General features: G+C 44.0%; 1 protein-coding gene across 1 annotated transcript; it reads left to right on the forward strand.

Moving 5' to 3' along the window:
- The first annotated feature begins 23,861 nt into the window (after positions 1-23,861).
- LOC130031941 (translation initiation factor IF-2-like) lies at positions 23,862-25,040 on the forward strand. The gene has a single exon (XM_056123499.1). It carries the CDS (start codon positions 23,862-23,864, stop codon positions 25,038-25,040), a length of 1,179 nt encoding a protein of 392 aa, XP_055979474.1.
- The last annotated feature ends 896 nt before the right edge of the window (positions 25,041-25,936 follow it).

Below are 25,936 nucleotides of genomic sequence, written 5' to 3' on the forward strand. Positions count from 1 at the left end.
TCCTCAAAGGGGGTAGAGGGGAGAGCCTTAAACCCTCTAACTGAACCGCGTCTAACAATGGCAGTTGCCCTGGAGGGCCCTGCTAGGACTCTGTGCCCCAGCTGGGTCTCCAGAAGGTTCATTACTTTCATATTACCACCCTGGCAATTTATTAATGAGCTCAGTTCTAGCAAGACAAATTGAAATGACAGCCCTGGCAACTAACACCTCTGATTTATCATCAGAGAGAGTCTCGCAGGCAGTGCCACGTAAAAGCCTTCTTCCCTGCAAAACAGTATTTACAGAGAATCTTCTAACAGATCGGCAAACACTGTGATGAGCACAAAGGGGGACACAAAAATAAGCCCAGGACCTCACAGAACGGGCAAAGCGAATGTGTTCTGAAAAACAACTCAAGGCTGATAAAAGCACAGGTGTCCACTAGAAATAACAATAAAGGATCCATTAGGAAATTCCCCATCCACGGGTCAGCTGCTTATTGCAGGGCATTTGCTTCACTCTGATGGGGACAGATGTAACAAAAGCATGCCTGAAGAGGAACCCCAAACTATGCTGGGGTTCCAGTAAAAGGGAAGGTAGGTCACATGGAAATCCCTGCCTTTCCAACAAGTTGAAGGGGTTCTTGTTTCAAAACATCACTATCAATGACTAATAGGCTCACCTGAGATAAAACAAAGCCAATTCATAAGCTAGTAACAAAAAATAAGGTTTTGTTTTGTTTTGTTTTTTTCCTGTCTGGAGCCGTATGCCTTTCTGAAAATTGCCTGAGCTGCAGAGGCAAGACTACAGTGCAGCTTTTTGGTTTTATTTTGGTTTGGTTTTGTTGTCACACCCAGCAATGCTCAGGACTTATTCCTGGATTGCGCTCAAGAATTTCTCCTGGTTACATGAAGTCAAAGTCAGCAAAACCCTCCATGGCATTGAAGCTAATGGTATCTTCAAAGATGTCACACCACTGGCCAAGCAAGTGAAAAACAGAGATAGATAAATGGGACTATCTTAAACTAAGAAGCTTCTGCACCTCAAAAGAAACAGTGACCTGATTGCCTCTCAATGCCTCTTTTGCAGACCACAACACCCAAAAGGAGAGAGAGAACAAGGGGAATGCCCTGCCACAGAGGCAGGGTGGGAGGGGGGGTGGTGGGAAATGGGCACTGGTGGAGGGATGGGTATTTGATCATTGTATGACCGAAACTCAAGCACAAAGATTTGTAAATCTACAACTGTACCTCATGGTGCTTCACTAATAAAAAAAAAGAAAAGAAAGAAACAGTGACCAAAATACAAAGACAGTCTACAGAATGGGAAAGGATATTCACCGAATACATATCTGACAAGGGGTTGATATCAAGGATATACAAAGTACTGGTTGAACTCCACAAGAAGAAAACATCCAACCCTATCAAAAAAATGGGGCAACAAAATGAACAGAAACATCCTCAAAGGAGAAATACAAATGGCTAAAAGGCACTTGAGAAAATGCTCTACATCATTAAACATCAGGGAGATGCAGATCAAAACAACGAGATATCATTTCACACCACAGAGACTGGCCCACATCCAAAAGAACAAAAGCAACTAGTGTTGGCGCGGATTGTGGCCAGAAAGGGACCCTCCTTCACTGCTGAAGTCTCACAGGCAAGGAAGAAACTTCCCCTAAAGGCTTCAGAGAGAGCGTGACCCTTAGGCAGCCCTTTTGGAAAACAGTATGGACGATTCTCAAAAAACTAGAAATTGAGCTCCCATTTGACCCAGCAATACCACTCCTGGGAATATACCCCAGGGAAGCAAAAAAGTATAGTCAAAGAGACATCTGCACTTGTTTGTTCATTGAAGCACTGTTTACAATAGCTAGAATATGGAAAAAACCGAGAACAGATGACTGGTTAAAGAAACTTTAGTACATCCACACAATGGAGTACTATGTAGCTGTTAGAAAGGATGAAGTCATGAAATTTACATACAAGTGGTACTACATGAAAAGTATCATGCTAAGCGAAATGAGTCAGAAAGAGAGGGACATAGAAAGATTGCATTCATCTTGGGGACATAAAGTAACAAAATAGGAGACTAACACCCAAGAGTGGCTGAGATTAGTACCAGGAGGTTTGCTCCATGGCTTGGAGGCCAGCCGCACACTCTAGGGTAAAGGCAGCTCAGATAGAGAAGGGAGCACCAAATAAAGAGTGTTGGGAAGATCCGCCCAGGATGGGAGATGCATGCTGAAAGTAGACTATAGACCGAACATGATTTCCACTCAATGCCTCTTTTACAAACTACAGCACCCAAAAGGAGAGAGAGAACAAAAGGGAGTTCCCTGCCACAGAGGCAGGGTAGGATGGGGGAATGGGGTGGGGGGAGGAATACTGGGATTAGTGGTGGTGGAGAATGGGCACTGGTGGAGGGATAGGTACTTGATCATTGTATAACTGAAACCCAAGCACAAAAATTTGTAAGTCTACAACTGTACCTCATGGTGTTTCACTAATAAAAATTTTAAAAAAAAGAATTTCTCCTGGTGTTGCTCAGGAGACTATATGGGATGCTGGGGATCGAACCCCAGTTGGGGTTAGGCAAGAGCCTTACCCACTGTACTATCGCCCACACACAAAAAAAAGTTTTGATTTTTAAAAAAGTTCTATAGTACAACAGATAAAATACATTTAAAAGAGATAAGAGAGAAAGAACGGGAAAGCTGGAGATGGGAGACCACAGACTGTCACTCCCTATGACACCTCCAGGTCAACATCGCTGTTTGGTACCTTAGGCTTGACCTGAACGAGTTATGACATAAGCAACAGAAAATTGTTCTCACATAGTTATAGAAGCTAGAAGCCTAAGGGTCACGCTCTCTCTGAAGCCTTCAGTGGAAGTTCCTTCCTTGCTTCTTCTAGCTTCTGGTGCCCTAGGGAACTAATATCTATTGTGGTACCTCTAAGATTAGGGTGCTGCTTTAACAGGTATTTAAAACTGAGGAAGTGACTTTGGAATTACCTAATGGGTGGAGACCCAATGGTGAAAGTTTAGGTTGCCTTGAAGAGGTAGTTGGTAGAGATGCAAACATTAAGAGTGTTTCTAGTTAAGTCTACAGGAAATGATGACCGGGCTATTGGACACTAGAGAAAAGTGTGGGTTTTGTTAGGAAGTGGCAGGAAATGTAGCATAATTATGTTTAGCCAATAGGTGGGCTTGCAAGTGATGAACTTGAATATTTAGTTGAGGAGATAGCTAAGCATCCTTAGTGCCTACTGTAAAGTGTGATAAGCCACAAAACGAAGAATGAACTGTAGAGACAGGAGCTCACAATTGAGGATTCAGAGTTCTGCAAACAAGTGCAGAATGTAGCTGCACAGTCATCTGCTCAGACTCATAGATAAAACCATCTCAGAAGCTAGGGACTGAGAGTTCCCCAGAAAAGATCTGAGGAGGACCCACTTACCACATCACTTAGAATTCTATGAACCACATAAAAGGCTAACAAAGTTTTTGATAATTTTACACCTGTGGGATTTTATACCTGGGGAAGAGCTACCAGTCTGGAAAAGAAAGAGATGAAATAAAATTAACGGAACCATAAATGCAGAGGCCTGGGACAAAGGGATCATCTTGGACAAAGGAACCACCTTGGACTAATAGAATGCAGGGAAGGCAGCCCATAAGTCAGAAGACAGAGCAGGGGGCCACCAAGAATTATTCTCAGGTCCTGAAATCAGTGCAATGTGCCCCACTGGGCTGTAAATTTGCATTAGATTACTTATCCTTTTTATTCTTTCTATTTTTTGTCTCTCATAATGGAAATGTATATCATACAATTATCCTACCATTGTTTCACTACCCTGGAAGTGGATATCATTTAAAAATTTTTTTTCAAACATCACTTTTTTTTAATAACTGCTTTTATTTTTATAACTGCCCTCATGCCTGGCTGTCCTCGCCAGGGCCCCTTGGAGGGGAGCGGGTTGAGTTTACCTCCCTGCCCCGACCAGGGCTCCAGCAGCCGAAGACCTCCAGAACTAGCCACCACCGTGCTGAGACCACTCTCCGCACACATGAAGGTACCAGCAGAGGAACAAAGGCATGCGGGTCCCGGGACTGAGATCTCCAAGCCTACTCGGATCGGGGCTGAGCATCCTCCACCCAGATCCTCCAAATTCCAGTAGTCGGGGGTCACACCCACCAACTGGCCCCCTGGCGCCGTGTAATCCCATCAACAGCCAAGACTCGGAGACTATAAAACCCAGCTCCTGGAAGTGCGTGGCCGCATTTGCGGCCACACGACATCTTACTATCTCATTCCTACTTTGGACAAAATGGCAGGCTACCAAATGTAACCTGCCCACATGGCAGAGTCTGGCAAACTCCCTGTGGCGTACCCAATATGCCAAATACCAGTAACAATGAAGGGTCTCATTCTCCTAACTCTGAAAGAGCCTTGAATATGGCACTATTTTAAAAAATCTCAGGGCTAGGATGAAGGAGACGTTACTGGGGTCTGCTCGAGGCAATCCACGAATAACAGGATGGTCGTGATCGAGATCGTGCTTTTACTTTTAAAAACTGTGATTTACAAAATTATTGATAGTTGAGTTTTAGGCATATATTTGTGTTTTTTGTTTTGTTTTGTTTTGCCTTTTGGGTCACACGAGGCAATACTCAGGGGGTTAGTCATAGCTCTGCACTCAGGAATTACTCTGGGCAGTGCTTGGTATACTATATGGGATGCAAGGCAAATGCCCTACCTGCAGTACTAGCTCTCCAGCCCTAGTTATATAATATTTCAACACCAATCCCATCACCAGTGTCAACTTCCCTCCATCAGTGTTCCTATATTCCCTACCTAACCGCAACCCTTGCCCCATTCCCCACCTGTCAACGTGACAGGCACATTGCAAAGTTCTGGTGGGTGGGGCTTAGATCTCATGCCTTCAGTGTTGCTGAGTCTGTGTTCAGATATGCAGCTATACCACTCACCCATATCACCAGTATAACTGAAGCCCTGATGCCTGTTCACCCATTACTTCCCATTCTCTTCTTCCCACCTTGATTTTTTCCCTCTGTCTTTAACATCGGGGTCAGTAGTGGTCTAGGCATCCTTTACCATAGTACATTTTCTCAACCAGTCATCTTATATACCACAGATAAGTGAGATCACCCTGGATTTGCTTTCTTCTTCTGGTATACTTCACTCAACATGATTATCTTCCAGTTCCAACCAGGTTGCAGCAAACTGCATGATTTCATTGTTCCTTACAGCTGCATAGAATTCCATTGTGTGTGTATAATCCATTAATCTAGTGCTTGGGCATCTAGGTTGATTCCATATCTTAGGTATTGTACTGAGTGTCACAATGAAAGTGTTTTTATATCCTGGGGGTAGATGCCCAGGAGTGGAATTGTTGGGTGATATGGCAGTTCAATTCTAAGTTTACTGAGAACTCTCCATACTGTTTTTCACAGGGATTGTACCGGATAGCATTCCCACCAGCAATGAATGAGAGTTCCATTCTTACCACATCCCCGCCAACACAGATTGTTCCTACTATTTTTGATACGTGCCATTCTCACTAGTTGAGATGGTATTTCATTGTCATCTTGATTTGGATCTCCCTGATGATAAGCGATGCTGGACATTTTCTCATGTGCCTACTGGTCCTCTGCCTATCTTATTCTGAAAGTGTCTATTCATGTCCTCTCCCCATTTTTGGGTAGGGTTTTTGAGGGGTTTTGTTGTTGTTGATCTTCATGAGTACTTTATATATCCTGAATATCAAACATTTATCTGATGTGCTGAATGCAAGTATTAGGATATCATTTTTTCAGGCTTTACAACCCCGCAATTGAAGAGGAATTTTGCCCCAATCTTCATAGCTGATTATAGCTTATTTACTTAGAATTATGTAATATACGGACCTTTTGGAGTTGAGTGAATTTAAAAGATATTATTGATATCTTTTAAAATATATGGTTGATGCTGAAATGGGCTCACTTTGAGGAATGTTGAAATGATTTTAATGCATTTTCATCAAGGGAAGTACATAAATTTGGGGCACCAAGAGGAAGAACTGTTATGGCTTGAACTGTATCTCCCAAACTGTGTATTCCTGATATCATCAATGTCACCTTATTGGGTAATAGTTATCTTATATAAATAATTAGGTTAAATGAAGTCCTTATGGTGAAACTGAATCAGAATGACTAGAATCGTTGCAAGAGGAAATTACTGCTGGAGAAATAGCTCAAAGAGCTGAGTTCATGCTTTGCCTTCAGGAGGCCCAGGTTTGATTCCCAGAACTGCATGAGGACCACTGGCAGAAACTGCCAAACATAGAGTCCAGAGTTGCTGCCAAGAGCCACTGGACGTGGCCTAGAAAACAAAAAGGAAAAAGGTAAAAAGAAAAATACTTTGAAAGCAGACACATGAGGAGAAAATACTACATGACAACAAAAACAGCAACGACTAGAGTAATGCAGCTCCAGATCAAGGGATATCACCAAGGACTGACACTGGACGCTAGGGAGGGGCAAGGAAGGATTCTGCTCAGAATCAGAGAGTGCATGGGACAGCTGTGCCTTGATTTTGGAGTTCTATCCCCCAAGAGTATGAGAGAACAAATTATGTTAATCACCCAGTTTGTGATCATTCATTGCAGTCGCCCTAAAGAACAAAAACACTCTTTAATATGAGTTAATATATTTTTAATACTTACTACATGCCAGGTTCTGTGTTTAGTGCTCTCCATGCTGATGACTGCCTCTAAACCTTAGCATTACTGCGTGAAGAAAGGATAGAAAATAACTTCCTACTATACGACTCATCACCACTATATTAAGCTTTTTTTACTTACCATATGCTATATAATAAACTGCCTGGTTTTTGTCTCAGGTTCCTGGCACAGACCTAAAACCCGTGGAATTTTCCAAGTGACAGAAATATCTTTGTTGCACATGAGCTCCCTTGGATCATGTGAGTTTATGCTAATGAGACGGCTCGGGATGGGGGCTGAGTGCCAGCAAGACCATTCATGTGATGAGAGGGTCAGCTTTGGGGGGCAGTTGAACATTCAAGGCCTGCAATAATGAAACCCTGAAAATTTTCTGAACAATAAAGCTCAGTGGAGGTTAATTGTGAGCGACACTGATGTTCAAGGAGGTGAAGTGCCCCGACTCTATGGCGAGAGGACTGGGAAGCCACACCAGGCATCCTCCCACACCTCCGAAATGCTTCTTTATCTGGCTGCTCCTGCTTTTATCCTCTGCAATAAACCTGTAGTCCAAAGGATGGCACTTTCCTGAGCTCTATAAATCATTCTAGTGAATTCCAGAACCGAGAGGGGGATCATAGAAACCCCTCCGATTTGTAGCCAGTAGGTCGGAAGTATAGGAAGACTGAGGACCCCACTTGAGGCTGGCGGAGAGGCAGGATGGATGGGGTCTATATTCCTTTAAACATGTGAGAGCAGACAAGAACTCTGGATTGCTGGTACCAGAACTGAACTGTAATATATCAGGAGGTCTCAGAAGAGTTGGGCTTCAAACAGAGTCCCATGACTGAGTTCCACGACAGTCCAATATACCCACCATAACCAGAGACAGAAAACAGAAATGTGTGGTACATGACATGTCACTTGCTCTTACAACTATTTAACTTTTACTTGTATACCATTACTTCATACATTATGTATTGATAATCAGCGCTCCAACTTTTTCTCATAAGCAGAATTGGATTTTTAATGATTTCTCTGGAAATTAAATTATCTGGGGGCTATCTCAAGTGGTGGAGTGTACGCGTAGCAGGTGCAAGGTTCTGAACTGAATCCTTGGTATCACATGTCCTGCCACCCACCCAGTCCTGCTAGGTTAAACCCTGGTGTTGCCCGAACTCTGCTCGTTCTGGATTAGTCCAGCAGTGCTCAGGCTGATGGTGCTCAGGTAATACCAGGGCCATACCCAGAGGCCTTCCTCGGCTTGGCACTCACTTGGGTCACATCTGGTGGTGCTAGGGGGGCCCCAAGGTCACACAGTCATTGCTTAATGATCAAGGGATAATGCACATCAGGAAGAACTTACACACTTAAACATTTATGTACCTAATAAAGTACTAGAAAAATACATAAAACAACTATTAATAGACTTGAAGGAAGACATTGATCACAACATAATAATAGCTGGAGACTTCAGCACCACTTTGTCATCTCCACATAGATCAACTATGTTAAAACTCAACAAGGAAACAATGGCTTTGAAGGAAAAAATGGAAGACAGGGGTTCAGCATGTATATACTGAACATTTCACCCCCAAAAAGTCAAATGCACGTTCTTCTCCAATGCACATGGGACAGTCTACAATATAAACCACATGCTGGGGTGCAAAATATACCTACATAACGTCAAGAAGATAGAAATTATATTAACTATCTTCTCAGGCCATGATGTACTGAAAATAGAAGCTAATCACAAACAGAAATGGCGAAAAAAACTCAAATATATGGAAATTAAATAGTTCATTACTGACAATGGGTCAAAGAGGAAATCAGAGAAAAAAAATCAAAATATTCTACAATCAAAGGACAACGAGGATATGAGTTACAGCACTTATGTGAAATAGTAAAAGTGCTATTAAGAGGAAAGTTCATAGGAATGCTAGTGTACATTAGGAAGAAAGGGCCAACATAAATAAACATACAGCTTAAGAAACTAGAAACTGACAAAATGATCCCAAACTGTAATTCATGTGACTAAATTTTAATATTTCTTTTTAAAAATACTGAATTCCCTCAAAAATTTAATTTTAAAATTAAATTTAGTGGCAATCTAAGCATGTAGATACACACACACACACACACACACACACACACACTCCTATATTTACTGAAACCCTGAAACAAATATTATCACAATTCTTCTGAGATATCTTTAGAAAGGCAATTACCATATTACAGCAAGAGAGACTGCTAAAACACATCCCAGCACCATAGCGAAGACTGCATTATTCAGGGAGCTCTATAGAGCTACTGCTTGGAAAACCCAGACAGCTGATACCTAGAAGGGTTTTTTTTGAAACATGTCCAGACAAGATGCTGGTAGATTTAAAGGCAGAGTTTTCATTTCTGGGAAGTGGTAATTCAAATGCTTGGGAAGAAACCTGGAATCTAAAACTGAATCTGAAGTGTGCGTGGGACCAAAATCACACACACACACACACATACACACACACACACACACACACACACACACACACACAAACCCTATATGTTACTCTCATTTTCCAAAGGTTATTTTGGTTGAGATGAAGAATCACTTCTAGAAGGCAGTAGAGAAAACTGGAAAGATCTTGGCCCAAGCACCTCTACTCCAAATCAGACAATGTATCCCTAAGTTTTGCTGTATCTTTTACTCCTCAGGATGGCAGACACGTCTTTGGGGTGCCCCAATCCTTGCTTTCCCCTCACTTCTAGTCACCCCTTCTACACTGGCTTTTCTCAGCACCGATCCTAAACTCTGTAAGGAAAATTTTTAAAAGGTTTCAAAATGGGACTAATTCTATCAATGTACTGTTAAATTGCTCTGTCTCTAGACTATTTTATAGCTTTGTTATTAACTGGTAATTTTGTTGAAAAAGCTGTAGGGGGAAAAAAACCCCAAATAATTCCTGTCCATTGAAATGCAAATCATGTCCGTGGAATTCAATTATTAATGCTCCGTGGATATAGAGTAGTTTTGCATCTATTTGGAAATTAATTTAAAATTCCCTATCTATAAATATGTAGTACTTTGAGTCCCCCTTTGAATCATTTGGGTACATCTAATTTACCATATTAATGAGTTAAATAAAAATTCTGCTCCTTTCATGTTTGTATGGGTTGTGATTTTACCCACCCCCCTTTTTTTTTATACCAGCCTCTCCCCTTTTAGCCCACCTTCTGTCCTGCCCTTGGCAACTATCATTCTACTCTGTTTCAGGAGGGTTTGAGGTTTGCTTCTGTTTCTGAGTTCGCATATAAGGGAATCATGCAGAATATGTTTCTGTCTATCTTATTTTACTTAGCATAATTCCACTCAAGTTCATCCATGTTGCCACAAATGGCGGGATTTGTTATTTTGTATTTAAGGCAGAATAGGATTTCAGGCATCCAATGTTTCAATACCAAACCCACCACCAGTGTCAGCTAATGACACTGTCATTCCTCCCTGCCTCCTTATTGAACTCATTTCTTAATTATTATGTCTTTAGAAACATAAATACATAATAGCACTGGATCCTATACAAGGTTTTAATGTTATAATCATGTCACTTCTACACCACCAGGATATCCAAGTCCCTCCCCATTAAAGCCTAATGCTATCACCAGTTTTTCTCCTCTTTCTGCCTGGAAAGGAAAAAGCTGTTTCTAACCCTGACTATTATAAATTGATTTTACCTTTCTCTTGGTTTGGGGGTCATACCTGGTGCTGCTCAAGGCTAACGCCTGGCTCAGTGCTCAGGATCATTCCTGATGGTGCCAGGGATCAAACTGGGATCAGCGGGGTGCAAGGCCAGTGCTATTTTCCTGTCCCCAATTTTACCTGATTTTTTAAAAATGATCCTAATATCTCCATCAATTACTTTAATTATTTTGGGGGCAGAGATTATGTCTTTCAATGGACTGTGGTGAAAATAAAACTCAATGGAATAATGTCTCAATTTTGTTTCATACTCAACAAGTACATATCAACTGTACTTGAATTTGAGTAATTTCCAGTATCATTGCAATTTCTCACTGGTTCATATAACATATGGCATTAAATCCTGCCTTGCAGAATCAGATAGGTAACCTGAAAATATCAGCCCAAAAAACTCTGGTCCACCTCCCACAATTCCATCCAAGAAATTTTCCTATTCCATCTATGAGATCCTTCGTCTTCCAGTAGCCAGGGGTCACACCCACCAACTGGCCCCCTGGCGCCGTGTAATCCCATCAACGGCCAAGACCCAGAGACTATAAAACACAGCTCCTGGAAGAGAACAGCGCAGAGTCTCCTGACCCCACGCCTGGCTGTCCTCGCCAGGGCCCCTTGGAGGGAGGCGGGTTGAGTTTCCCTCCCTGCCCCAAGTAGAGCTCCAGCAGCCGAAGACCTCCAGAACCAGCCACCACCATGCTGAGACCACTCTCCACACCCATGAAGGTACCGGCAGAGGAACAAAGGCATCTGGGTCCCCGGGCTAAGATCTCCAAGCCTGCTCTGATCGGGGCTGAGCATCCTCCACCCAGATCCTCCATATTCCGGTAGGCAGGGGTCACACCCACCAACTGGCCCCTGGCGCCATGTAATCCCATCAACAGCCAAGACCCAGAGACTATAAAACCCAGCTCCCGGAAGATATCTTATTATCTTATTCTTACTTTGGACAAACTGGCAGGCTACCGAATGTAACCTGCCCACACGGCAGAGTCTGGCAAAGTCCCTGTGGCATACCCAATATGCCAAATACCAATAACAATGATGGGCTTCATTCTCCTAACCCTGAAAGAGCCTTGAATATGGCACTTTTTAAAAAAATCTCAGGGCTAGCATGAAGGAGACGTTACTGGGGCCTGCTCGAAGCAATCGACAAGCAACAGGATGATCATGATCGTGATCATCTAAGAGAGCCTCTTTATAACAAGTCCTCTTGTCACAAGATGGCATCTAAACTCCAAAGGATGGCAGACAGGTCTTTTGGGTGTACCAATCCTTGCTTAGCCTCTCAACACACTTCTTACCTCATTCCACATCAAGGCTCAACTACTAATCCAGTCCCACGCTCTACAAAAATGGATACTCTGCATATGAAATATCCTCTCCTTTTACTCCATCTCATAAACTTCTTTGTATCCTTTAAAACCCAATTCATATATTACCCCTTCTTAGATGTTTTCCTCTCATATTCTCATGTACAATCATTTTCTCTTCCACAGCATGTAGATATCACACTATCCTTTATTATAATCAATATAACTATTATGCTTGTATCCGTCTACTATATTCCAAGCCTTGGAAGGTGGAGTTGCTTCATTTTTATTTCTTTGTACCCCTGTCTAATAGAACATTAGGCAGAATCTAGTGCTAAATACTAAATAGTTAAAACAAAATGTTAGGTATTATTGTATTTCCACTTCCTCCATAACAATATTGAATTCTAAGCATATGCTAGCATTTAGAAAATAATTTTCAATTATAGTCATTTCTTACACGATTATAATTTTATCCTAATTTAGGGCATGGGTTGGGAGAAGGTATGATGCTAAAGCAAATGTAAACTGACAAACATCCAAGTTGATTGCTAAAAAATTGGTATTTTTTTATGAATAACTTAACTCTCATAATAAACGTAATGATGAAGGTATTTCCCATCTTTCAGGGGAATGTGCTGAGGCTCAGTCTCTGATGACAAACCATTGGTGGTAAACAGCCCATGCCCTGCTACAAACTTTCTGGGATTTACCTGCATTTTCACATTCTCTACTTCATACTGGCCCTCACAATCTTCTCTGCATTTCAAATGGAGGGGGGAAGACTGGGGAAGTTTAAATGAGTTGTAAAGGTTATACCGCCAGTCATGGCTGAATCTGGGATTAGAATATCTAGGTCAGGTGATTCCAAATCTTGTGCTTTTTTCCCTATAGGCCAAATAGTCTCTCTTGCTAGTAGGAGATCACTTAAAGGTCATCCATAAAGCTGCAAGAACAGACAAATTCAATTAAGATAAGGGAAGGGTGTTGTTTAAAGAATTAGATTCCAAATTTCTTAATCAAACTAATTTCCAGGCTAATCAACTTTTAACTTTTCTGTATCCACCGCCCACATAACAGAGAGCTTCAGCGCAGGTCCACATAGGGTTTCTGGGTAGGAGGCTCAATTACTTGCGTTTCCTAAGACATTTATTTCGACCCTTATTATAACCATCACATTCACATCTAAGGATGGGTCCCTAAAGAGAAGGAAAACATGCAGTTTGTAAAGAAACAAAAAGCTTCTGCGAGAATGGTACCAAAATATCAATGACTTTCCAAATTTATCCTATAAATAATTGTTGAATACTTCATGTATCAGTCCCTGGCCAGGAGAGATGAGGATGGCCATGACCATGTTAATTTATATGTGGGTGTAAGCAGACATATGAGCAAAATTAACTGTGACTATTATAGGGCTGGAGCGATAGCACAGCGGATAGGGCGTTCACCTTACAAGCGGCCAACATGGCCGACCCGAGTTCGATTCCTCCGCCCCTCTCAGAGAGCCCGGCAAGCTACTGAGAGTATTCCATATGCCAGACACAGTAACAACAAAGTCTCCAATGGAGACGTTACTGGGCCTGTTCGAGCAAATCGACGATCAACGGGGGGGCCTTTACCTTTACCCTTACCTTATTATAGCTGTAGTAAAATGTAGACAACTTTTGTCTGAAATAATTGAAAAAAAAAGACCACAAAACCAGAATGTGGAGAAAACATCTTATTCTGTAGATAAATGTTAATGAATTCTAACAAGTAGCACTACACTGCACTGTCCTCCCATTGTTCATTGATTTGCTCGAGTGGGCACCAGTAACATCTCCATTGTGAGAATTGTTACTGTGTTTGGCATATCAAATACTTCACGGGTAGCTTGGCAGGCTTTGCCATGCGGGCAAGATACTCTCGGTAGCTTGCCGGGCTCTCCGAGAGGGGCAGAGGAATCGAACCTGGATCAGCTGCGTGCAAGGTCCTACCCACTGTGCTATCGCTCCAGCCTGCATCCAAATGTGAAACATGGGATAAGTTCAAAATATTTGACAGCCACTAAGGCCATACCGGTGTACAACGGAGAATGTTAGTACCAAATTAAACTGGTCAGTCTGGGGCCAAGGAGATGGTACAGCAGACTTGCCTTGCACACGGCAGACCCAGGAGTATCCCTGAGCACTGCTGTGTGTGGCCCCCAAACCAAAAAACAAATAGACTGGTCGGCCAGAAAGCAGTGAGAATGAAATATGACTTGGCTTTTCTTAGGCAGTTTTATTCTATCTAGAGGCTGAAAAGATGCCACTCTAGGCGAAAATTGATAAAAGCAAAGGCAGAAAAAGGTAAGACCTAAAACTGGTAACAATTACATGAAATTCTTGATTCCCTACAGTCCGCCCACACACTTTTTTTATGCATCTCTAGCTCTCTAGCTTGATGAAGCTGGGCTATTAATCAAAAAGCAAGATATAGATTACCAATACCTCTCTTCCCCAAGTCCTGTTTCAAATTCAATGAACCAATTCTCTCTCTTTCTTTCTCTCTCTCTCCTTCTCTCTCTTTTCATTAATCCACTTAAGCTGGATTTCTACCACTCAAAACCAGAGTTTTAATACACTATCAATATTTAAAAATTAGAGCCTTAGACCACCAACGGGATCACTAACCCAAATCTATAGAAACACAATCTCTAGATCAGGATATCTGTGATTTCTAAAGAAATGTTCCAGGTGGTTAGGCAAACCGGGAAAACACTAGTTTAGGGTAAAGTTTATTAGTCAAAAAAACCAGACTATCTCCCCCCTCCAATGTATAAATTAGTGGCTAAAATGGTGCTTATTATTCCCAGTATTGAAGAGCCTGGATTTTACAACAGTATTTAGGACATGTCATGAGCCAACCACTGTTACCAGAATCTATCATTTCTATGCAGCAGGCACTGAAAGTTTATAACGAAATTCTGCCATCCAGTATCTTGTATTCTTTAATAGACAAGGAGAGACCTACACCCAGAACTGCTGAACCTCTCTGATTAGCGGAATAATGTAAGGGTTTTTCAGTAGCTCAAACACAGGCTACAAATCCTACACTGACCAACTGTCCTCACACCGACACGGTATGTGCTTATCACTTGAGCCACACCTTGTGCTCCATCACTTGATAGAGATATTTTTCCTCTCTCAATGTAAGGAAGATAAAGGTGTACACAAAAGAAAACAATAGGGAAGAGAGCCTATTATTTAAAAATTAGTATTTAACTCGTGCTGAGTTCTAATATGTAAACATTTACTATATCAGGTACCTATTCATTGATAACTAATAATCAGAAACAACTGAAAATTAGCAAGCTGCTTAAGTTACTATTCCTTTTTTTCAGCTTAATGGCTTCCTTAAAATGCAATCATTAGCATATTTAACATATCAAAAGAAAATTGTGAGTGCTGAGAATAAAGACCCCAACAGGAACATTACTAAGTGGTCTATCAAGTTCAACTAACAGTTCTTAAGAGGATATTGTTATGGAAGTTAACACAATTCAGCCTAAAAAACCAATGCTTATTATGTACATTTTCATTAAATAAATTGGAGGTGTAGATAACTAGAATTAAGAATTAGGGAATAGGGGACCAGAGAGACAGTCCAGTGGGTAAGTTTGTCAAAACTTTTTAAGAATAAGCTTTTATTTTAGAACACTTTACAGGAAATAATCAGAATGGTTTTTCAGAAAATATTCAAAGATGGCTCAATTTTTTTTTTAATTTAGGTTTTCTGTTAGGCACTGTGGTTCACCGAACTGTTACTGACAGGGTTTCCTGCAGAGCAAATTCCAGCACCAACCTCCACTTCCCAACTACTCTCCCTGTCCCCCTTCCCATTCTATCCTCCCTTTCCCTCCCTGTGGGGAGCTTCCTACTGAGGACCAGTTCTCAGTTTCGGTTACCTTTCTGCATTTTGTCAGTAAATACACTGCCAATCAAAATATCTTACATTAGTATTACACACGTTATAATAAATCAATATATATTCATTACTAACAAAAGTCCATATTATTGAGACTTCCTTAGTTTTAACCTAAATTTTCCCTTTTCTGTTCCAAGATCCCATCCAGAATAACATGTCACATTTAGTCTTCATGACTCCTGCAGCTTTTCTTGACTGGCAACTTCTCATATTTCCCTTGCCTTATGGCTTTGATAGTTGTAAAGAATATTGCTCAGGTATTTTTGGTTTGGGGGGCTGTTCTGATGTTTGTTTTGGGGTCATACCTGGTGCTCGGGCCTCACTCCTGGCTCTACACTTAGGGATCACTCCTGGAGGGCTTGGAGAATCATATGGAGAATCATTCAGGGGACTACTTGGAGGACCATATGGGATGCTGGGGATTGAACCCGGGTTTGCTGTGTGCATGGCAAGCGCCCTACCCATTGTACTATCTATCACTCCAGCCGCTGCTCGGGTATTTTGTAGACTGTCCCTTAGTTGAGATTTGTCTTATCCCCTCATGATTAGACAGACTAGAATTATAGGTTTGGGAGGCAAAAATCACTGAGGCGAAAGCTGTGTGAATCCCATATCTCATCTAGGATAGACTTGGGATATACCAGTTCATTTAGGCAAGGAACTCACCTTGTTCTCCCCTTTATGTCCCTTTATGTAAGTAGTCTATAAATGATGGTTGAGAAAAAGTGGGTACATACAAAAAGATGAGAGATAGAGAAAGTTTGCAATTAATATGAGCACTGACAAGGAAGCTGTACATGTTTGCTCCAATTTTTAAATATTACTCATGATCCTGATTCACTAAAGTATTTCATTCTTCAATTTGGGGATCCGTCTTGCTTACTTGCATTGAGATATGCATTCAGTCAGAAGGGAAAAAAGTCGATCTTGTGGGTAAAACTGACAACACCACGAAAACAACACCCATAACACTGCCTGCAGGAAGGCAAAAAGGAAGTAAAAAGGAAGGGGTGAAGTCAAACAAGGCTACTTTGAAAATAATTCTATCACTTATAAATTGCTTGATTTTACAAAATCTTTCAGTCTCCAGGTTTGTTTGTTGTATTTTTGTTTTGTTGTTATTCTTGTTGTGGGGTCACACTCAGCTATGCGCTGGGATTACCCCTGGCTCTGCACTCAGGGATCACTCCTGATGGTCCACACAGGTTCAGATGTGGTGCCAGAGATTGAACCCGGGTTAGCCGCATGCAAGGCAAAGGCCCATCCTCTTGACTGTCTCTCCAGCCCCAAGCCTCCAACCCCAGGTTTCTTTGCATATAAAATAGTGTAACTTGGATGCAATTGAAGGATATCATATTAAGTGAAGTAAGTCAAAAGGACAGATACCAAATGTTCTCATTTATATGTAGTATTTAGCACAGTGGTAGGGCGTTTGTTTGCCTTACACGCAGCCAACACAGCCGACCCGAGTTCGATTCCTCTGCCCCTCTCGGAGAGCCCAGCAAGCTACCGAGAGTATCTCGCCCGCACGGCAGAGCCTGGCAAACTACCCGTGATGTATTCGATATGCCAAACACAGTAACAACAAAGTCTCCAATGGAGACGTTACTGGGCCCGCTCGAGCAAATCGATGAACAACGGGAGGACCGTGACCGTGACCGATTTAAAATAACAGGACAAGTAACTCGAAGTATCCACAAGAGGGGATATCTAGATTACCCTTGACTCTAGATTATACAGAAATTGGAAGGACAGAGAAGAAAAGAAATTCAGAAGGGAAGGAGAGGTGAGAGGTAGGTAACAGGGGCAGGGGGCAGTGGTGTTAAGGTGAGGTACACCTACATAATAAACCACAGCTCCAACAACAGCGTGAGTAGGAGACCCAAACTACACCCACCAGGTTAAAAACTGTGCCTGCCAAGGAGGCAGGCTAGGGGATGGAAGGGAACCCTGAGACATCAGTGGAGGTAAATGGACACTGGTCATGAAATTGGTGTTGGAACACTGTACTCCTTGACACTCTATATAGAGTTTTGCTCCTTAGAGTTTCCTGAAATTCTATCTGTGTAAATCATGATGCCTGAATAAAATTACACAAGTAGGGGCTAGAGCGATAGTACAGCAGGTAGGGCATTTGCCTTACACGCAGCCGACCCGGGTTCGATTCCCAGCATCCCATATGATCCCCAAGCACTGCCAGAAGTAATTCCTGAGTGTAAAGCCAGGAGTAACCCCTGAGCATCATTGGGTGTGACCCAAAAAGAAAAAAAATACACAAGTAAAACTAATAGAACCTCGATTGCAGTAAGCATATAAATATATATATATATACACACACATATATATATTTGTATATTGTGATCTGTCCAAAAAAGATTCATATTAAGATATGCTGAGTAGATACACTTTAGATACATTCTTGAATAAGAAGGTATATATAACAAGATGGTATAAAACACAGAAGAAGCTGGTTGTTACTTCTATATTGGATGGATTCTGAAACAATTTCACATGCCTCTAAATTTTTTTCAGAATCTTTTTTTACTTAATCTGCTATACAACAGCTGCTTGAATATTTAATAAGTTCTCCTATCAGAGTTTTTGGTTTTCTTTTTATCATTTTTTTTTTCAGTGCCAGAGACTGAACCCAGGGCTTCACACAGGCTAAGCGAGAGCTTTATCACCATACTACATCCCGGTCCCTTGACCAGATTTCCTGAACTAGAAGTCAACGAAATAAAATTTCAGTTTTATTGAATGTGGGGGGAAAAAAATCAAGGATCACCTACAGCAACCCTTTCACCTAAATCACAGTCTAGCGATGAACAAATTGGTATTGCTAATCACCAAGCTGTAATTTTTTTTCACATACTATGATTTTTTTTAAATGTCTCTTTCCCCTTCTAGCCTAAGCAGTGCTTCAATATTGGATACAGAAGTACTGCTCATATTATCCAATTCAGAAAATCAATTAACCACCATCAGCCTAAGTTTTACCTTTATTGAACTAGAGGAGAGAGAAAACAAAGTATCTTAGACAAAGTGTAACATGGAAAGGACTGAAGTTCTTTTGTTCTAACATGTAAAATATTTTAAGTATTTTGAATAGTAACCCTGACTTATTTTCATAATTAGATTAATTGTAATCACTGACCCAGAACTGATAGTCTGAATCCCCACTACTCTCCTGATATATCCATATCTCTACTATCCTCTGGTGGGGGGTTGGCAGGGGGCCAGATTATCTCTCCCAGTGCTGAGAGCTAGTTCTAGCTCTGCGCTAGAGGTTTCTCCCAGTAGTGCTTGGGGGACTAACTGAGCTGGGTCTCCTGCAAGCACCCCAGGTGTCCTGCAAGCAAAACATATAGATCAGGGTTATCTTTCTGGTCCCACAACTCTCTTATCTTAGTAACCCTTACTGTGCCTCAGAACACACACACACACACAAAATTTTTTTTTGAAATATCCAATTACTTCTTTGTAGAATTCCTATTTTATCATCTCCTAGGAGCCTTTCGCACAACTACTGCTTTCTTTTTAAAACTTGACACTTTTCCCTCAGCACTTAAGAGACTATTTCTCCAGATGTTTGTCGAGAGCTCAGTGATCCTGAGTCCAGCTCTCTAGTCAAAGGCACAGACTTTGCATCTGGAATGCCAGAGTATAAATCCTGGTTCCACCACTTACTGAGCCATATACTCTGTACAGTTTATTTTAATTTCATGTGCCTGTTTCCCCTATCTAGGAGGGTTACAGGAATTCAGACAAGCACGCAAAAATGAGCATTAAATACTCGATAACTATTCGCTGCTACTCTTCTTCTTAGCCTCTTTGTCGGCGACTTCTACATATTCATTCTAGGTGATTCCTTCCACTCTAAGGTGTCTTTACACATTTCTGCAAGGACTTCTTTCCCCCACTATCTGGTGAATTCCTTCTTAACCTTTAAGAGCCGGTTAAAATGTCAAAAATTGATCAATGGTGACTCCCTCCTTTGAACTCCTATCCTATTTTGCTTTTCTCTCCCTTAGATTACTTACTGCCATAATTTAGGTAAACATGAAAAATTTTCACTTCTAATGAGTCAGAAAGAGAGGGAAGACATAGAAGGACTACACTCATTTGTGGAGCATATAATAACATAGCATAAAGCTGACACCCAAGGACAGTAGATACAAGGGCCAGGAAGATTGCCCCATAGCTGGAAGCCGGCCTCATGAGCGGAGGGGAAAAGGCAGCTGGAATAGAGAAGGGATCACTAAGAAAATGATGGCCGGAGAAATCAGTCGGGATGGGAGATGTGTGCCGAAAGTAGATAATGGACCAAACATGATAACCTCTCAGTATATGTATTACAAACCATAATGCCCAAAAGTAGAGAGAGAGTATGGGGAGTATTGTCTGCCATGTAGGCAGGGGGAGGGTGGGGAAGGGGGGGTATACTGGGGAGATTGGTGGTGGGGAACGTGCACTGGTGGAGGGATGGGTGTTTGATCACTGTGTGATTGTAACCCAAACACGAAAGCTTGTAACTTTCTCATGGTGATTCAATAAAATTAAAAAAAATTAAATTTCACTTCTGCCAACAGAGCTCAAGTCTCTTCAAGTAATGGAACTAGCCATATTTTGCATTTATGAAATGCCCATTGCTTTTCTAGTGCCTACTTTAATCAAATGTTTGCATATGAACAGCTATTACTTCATGTCATCTTCGTGACAGCCTGTGAAGCAACTTGTTTTAGATAAGGGTACTAAAATCCACAAGGTAAATAATCTGCGTATGTGTCCTGAAGACAGTGAGTATCAGAGTCTAGATTTTTTTTTTTAATTTTTATTAGTGGGGCTGGAGCAATAGCACAGCAGGTAGGATGTTTGCCTTGCATGCGGCCGACCCGAGTTCGATTCCCAGCATCCCATATGGTCCCCCGAGCACCGCCAGGAGTTAATTCCTGAGTGCATGAGCCAGGAGTAACCCCTGTGCATCACCGAGTGTGACCCAGAAAGCAAAAAAATAATAATAATAATAAATTAAATAAAATAAAATTTTTATTAGTGAAACACCATGAGGTATAGTTGTAGACTTACAGATTTTTGTGCTTGGGTTTCAGTTATACAATGATTGAGTCTAGATTTTGGTCTAGGCCAAAGCCCTGATCTTTCTGAATCCAAAGCCTACACTGTTCCCATTATACTCTACCCAGAAGCTGTGGGTATATCCTTACTATTTATATGACTGCTTCTTACCCATCTATAATCATCAGGGGAAGATACCTTTCATCACTAAGTATTAGCAAAAATGACATAGGGCCCCTGCCAGCCTACTTTCCAAGACGAATAACAGACTCTTCAGAGCAAACAGAAAAAGTATAGAGATTAAAACCCAGCTTCCAAGAAGAAAAAATCAAGAACATGACTTTTCTAAGCCTGCGCTTAAAATCTCCTCCTCCTTTGCATTTCACACCATCTGGTTACATCACTCCACCCCTCCTCCTCCTCCTCTGTCATTTACACCCTCGCCATTAATCCCCTATATTCCCTGCACCTGGGTCACAGTCCTCCCTCCCTCTCCATACGCAGGCATCCTAAATCACTCCACTCTCCACAGAGATGACTCACTCCATACAATAGCTCCTCAGCTCCGTGTCATACTCTGCTTCACTGACCTTCACCTCTGCAATATTTCAGCCACACACAGACCTGGCTGTCACTGAGAAAGTCGTTTTAACTCTTTAACTCTCAGCCCAGTTATAGTTTCTGAACACAACCTTCTTTTCCAGGTTACACCTAGGTTTGCTCATTTACCTACCACAAGCGGTCTCCAGACCTTCTAGTCCAAAACTGAATTCATCATCTAAACGTTTCTGTCTCAGGCGATCCCTCGACTCCCCTAACCACCCAGGCCCAAAGCCCTTTATACCTCATCAGACTCCTCACCCCTCCTCTGCATATTCAATCAATTACAAAAGATGATTCTCTCCATTTCATCCCTTTTTTCTCATTCCTATAATCATAGTCAAAATGCCACTACATTTTATTGTATAAAAACCTTCCAGCAATTAAAAAAAAATCACCCACTAAATTAAATTCAAGATACACAGGCATATAAGGTATACCATAACCTGACTTTTGTCCATATTTCCATACTGACAACTCAGCACTTATGCCTTCCTTGTTATATTCTTAGCGGCCCCAACTGTTCGTTGCTCTCTGTGCAAGTCATTACTTTTTTCACATACATGTCTTTCCAAAACGGCTTTCTCTCTTTGAAGCACATTTTTTGAAAAAAAAAAAAAAACTCTGACAGACTTACTCCTATTTGTCATTTAAAATGGGTCAGGGGCTAGAATAATAGTACAGTAGGTAGGGCACTTGCCTTGCATGCAGCTGACCCAGGTTTGATCTCTGGCCCACCATACGGTCCCCAGAGCACCATCAGGAGTGATCCCTGAGCACAGAGCCAGGAGTAATCTCTGAGTACCGCTCCATATGGCCCAAACATCCCTCATTCACCCCCCAACACACACACACACACACACACAATAAAAAGACTGTAAGTCCATTTTTTCCCAAAGCCTTTCCTTGAGTTCTAAGGTAGTCTAAGCATCCTCACACTGAGACAACACCACCACCCTAGGTAAAGCTCTTGCCTTGCATTCTGAGATGATGTACTTTAATCCAACTTCACAAGGACTGGAAATGTATAAACATATGACATAGCACAGTGCCCAACAGTAAATGCCAAAGTGTAGAGAGGAGGTTAGAAACCCTCTTAAATTTTCAGTGAGATGTACACTCACACAGATTCTTTCTCGCCAAGTTCCAGTTTCCCACCAGGAACTTAAAGTCCCTTGAAAGAGAAGGAACCAGAGCTTTAACTGGGTCTCTTTAGGATGAGGCTATGCAAAAATTTACTCAACCTTTGAGTAAAACCTACATAAAGGTTTTACTCAACCTACAGCATTTGCACAAACGTACCAGAAACCAAAATTTGCGTGTGTGTTGCAAGTTTCAAAATCACTGAGCAATCAAAAAGAAGAAGACACAAGAAGGAAGATAAAGAACCAATTCTGACTGCTATGTGTTTGTTATAAAAACAATGGCTCTGCTTAGGATTTGAACATGGTCTAAGATGCAGAGGCTTGACAGTTTTTCTACAAGGCCAGTACATCTCAACCAGACTCAGAAAACAGCTAACACAGGGTTGCTCACACAGGGGCCAAGGATGTTATTTTTAAAAATACCTTACCAAATCCATACTCTTACATACCCAGACTAAGCTATTAAGCAACAAATATGTTCCTTTTTATAGTAATATTTGTTCCTCTGCTGGAAATCAAAAACAGAACAGAGTCCAATGTAATGAAGCATTTCCTTGTCCAACGAAATATTAAATTGCAGTCTGTCACCAAACTAGGTCTCAATCCTTTTTGCGGAGTGAAAACAATAAGGTCTAAATTTACATGGAGCATTGTACACTTGGATAAACAGTTGCTCAATCCATAAAGACTACAAATGTTATTCAAATGAGGGAAGCTGTAGAAATTTCCACAAAATAGAATCGCTTTTACTTTGCACAAACAGAATTTTTTTTTTGTCTTTAATAAAGTTTAAACACAGCACAGAAATGAGTAAGAGAGTAGAAAACTAGTTACATAGGCAGGTCTTACATAGGGGCTAAACTTACTAGGTCCTGTCTTCTGGCTCGCCGGAAAAAAAACTCTCCTTTAAAGAGGTTCATAGCTAAAAGCTCAGAGAGCCCAGAGGCAGAGAAGCCGAGCTCCGGGGAACCACAGAAGGGACTGGAATTAGTGAAGAAAGGACAAGACTCCCTGTCCATAAAGGGGAAAAAAATACGTAGGGAGAAAGAGACACAGCTGTCTATTTCAAACAAAATACATTTCTAAAAACCTACGCTGTCCTAGACCAGAACGCGTTGCTCGGGGGTTAAGACTGGTGTCCCATCACGGGAAGCTCTTCCAGCAAGTTGCTATTCATCGGGGTGGATGGATCGGCGATTTTCAAACCGATTTTAGTGCGACCTGGGCCAGGGGGCAATCCTAGATGACATTCCCATTCCCTTCCTGCCTACACAGGTTCAGAGGTCCACCTGTCTCCTCCAGCCAGGACCCTTCTCACTGCACTCCGGGCAGACCCAAGGTGATGCCCACGTGTCCTGCCCTCCAGGTTGCGCGCCCACCTGGCACCCGGTGCCCAGCGGCTGGTGCCCGGGCGACGTGTGCAAGCTGCCCTTCCTGCCCCTGGGTGGGTGGTGCGCGGAGCGCGACTGACAGCTCGGGGGATGAGGGGGTGGGGGGAGGCCCTCGCACCCCTGACCCGGGGCTGGGACGAGCTGCGGGCGCTCCTGGGGCTCTCCGGGCGAGGACCCCCGCACCCCCCGACTCCCGCCCCGCGCGCGGACTGACAGCCGCTCCCGCTGTCCGCGCCGGGCCCCGGGCCAGTCCCTCCCCGCCGGCCCGGCCCCAGCGGCCGGCGCGCCCCTCCGCCCCCCGCCACCCCCCGTGCCAGGCAGCCCCCCGGGGCTCCGCAGCTTCCCGCGCCGGCGCCCCCGCGCCCGGGGGGCCCCTCGGCGCCCCAGCCGCGGCCGCAGAGGAGGTGGCCGGGGCGCCGGGCCGCGCGGGCACACCAGGGCCGCGGCCGCGCTCGGGGCGCAGACAGGCCGCGGGGCGGGCCGGGCCCGCGGGGGGAGCGCGGCGGCCGCAGCTGCGGGGCCCGGGCCGGGGCGCGGGGCGCGGGGCGCGGGGCGCGGGGCCGGCACCTACCTGCGGCGCGGCGCGCGCGGCCCGCTCAGTCCCTCGCCGCCGCCATGTTTCCGCGCGCCGGGAGCGGGCGGGGGCTCCTGCCCCGCCCCCGCCGCCCGGCCACTCCCGCGCGGGGGTCCCCGACCCCGGCCGCCCCGCCCCGCCCCCGCCCCGCCGCGCCGCGCCGGCTCCCGCCGAGGGCTACAGCGAGGGACTCCGCTCTGCGCACCCCCGCCGGGGCTTGGAGTGGGGGGTGGGGGGTGGGGGGCAGCGCCGGGGTCCGGCGCGGGCAGGTGCGGGGAGAGGACCGACCCCCCGATCGCGACCCCCCGCGAGGTTGTATTTACCCCACCCCCCACCCCCGCCCCACCACCCCACCCCTCTTTGGGTCTCGGTCCCGCAGACTGAGTGGACGCACGCGGGGCGCGGCCTGGACGCGGATCCCCGCGCAGCCGTGCGGGGCAGCACCCAGGGCGCGTGTCTCCTGGCCGTCCAGCGCAGACCCCTGCACCCCTCCCGCTCTCCGACCGCCGACCCCCGAGCCCAGGTGCGCGGCCCGGGTCCAGCGCCCGCCGGGTGAAACCCGCACACTGCTGCGTCCGCTTCGTCCGCATCCCGAGTACGCACTCGGCGGGCCGGTGCAGACTCTCCGAAGGGTCGATCGCTTTGGCTTAGGATGTGGGTTGGTTTATTTATTTATTTACTTATTTATTTACTTATTTATTTATTTATGTATTTATTGCAAAGACTGTCAGGGACCTTTTTATGGTGCAGGGAGCCCAGGGCCTCCGTATAGATCAGGTGGGCTGCCTGCCCTGAGCCACAGCCTCCAGCCGTGCATCCATCCGTTTGCAGCGCTGCTGGACTGGTTCACCGCCACCACCTCCCTGGTTTGCGCTGCGGAGACCCGAGCTCAGAAAAGGTGTCCCCTTCGCCCAGCCAGGGAACGATTGCTTGGAGACTCCGACGTCTGCCAGTCGGGCTTCAAAGGCGCTCGGCTTGCCCAGTGATCCGCGTCCAAGGCTTGGGGAAGGCGTCGCGACTCAGACACGCTCAGGTTGACTCTGGAAGGCGGGCAGGATGTGCCCCAGCGGGAGCCGCGCACTCCCCACCCCGCACCCCGCACCCCGCACCCCGCTCCGGCTCCGCGTGGCTGGCTGTGTTGTTGGCTGCGGCGGGAGGAGGAAGGAGGTCCCGGTGCCGCTGCTACTGTTGCAGCAGACAGACCTGGAGAGGACCCCAGAACGTGGAGGAGATCCCCGTGTGTCCACAATGACATTGACCGTCCTTGTGCGTCTAACTCAGAGTTGACTTTGTAGGCCAGTGGTTTTCATAGGGTAATTCTGGCTGGGATCCCTGGCAGTCCCTGAGATCCTTCCAGGATTCTGTGAGCTCAGAATTATTTTTGTAACAGTGCCAAAGGTTATTTGCTTTTTTCCCCTCTCTCTCTCTCTCTCTCTCTCTCTCTCCTCCTCT

This window comes from Sorex fumeus, unplaced genomic scaffold (genome assembly GCF_029834395.1).
Source record: "Sorex fumeus unplaced genomic scaffold, SorFum_2.1 ptg000047l, whole genome shotgun sequence".
Lineage (NCBI taxonomy): Eukaryota > Metazoa > Chordata > Mammalia > Eulipotyphla > Soricidae > Sorex > Sorex fumeus.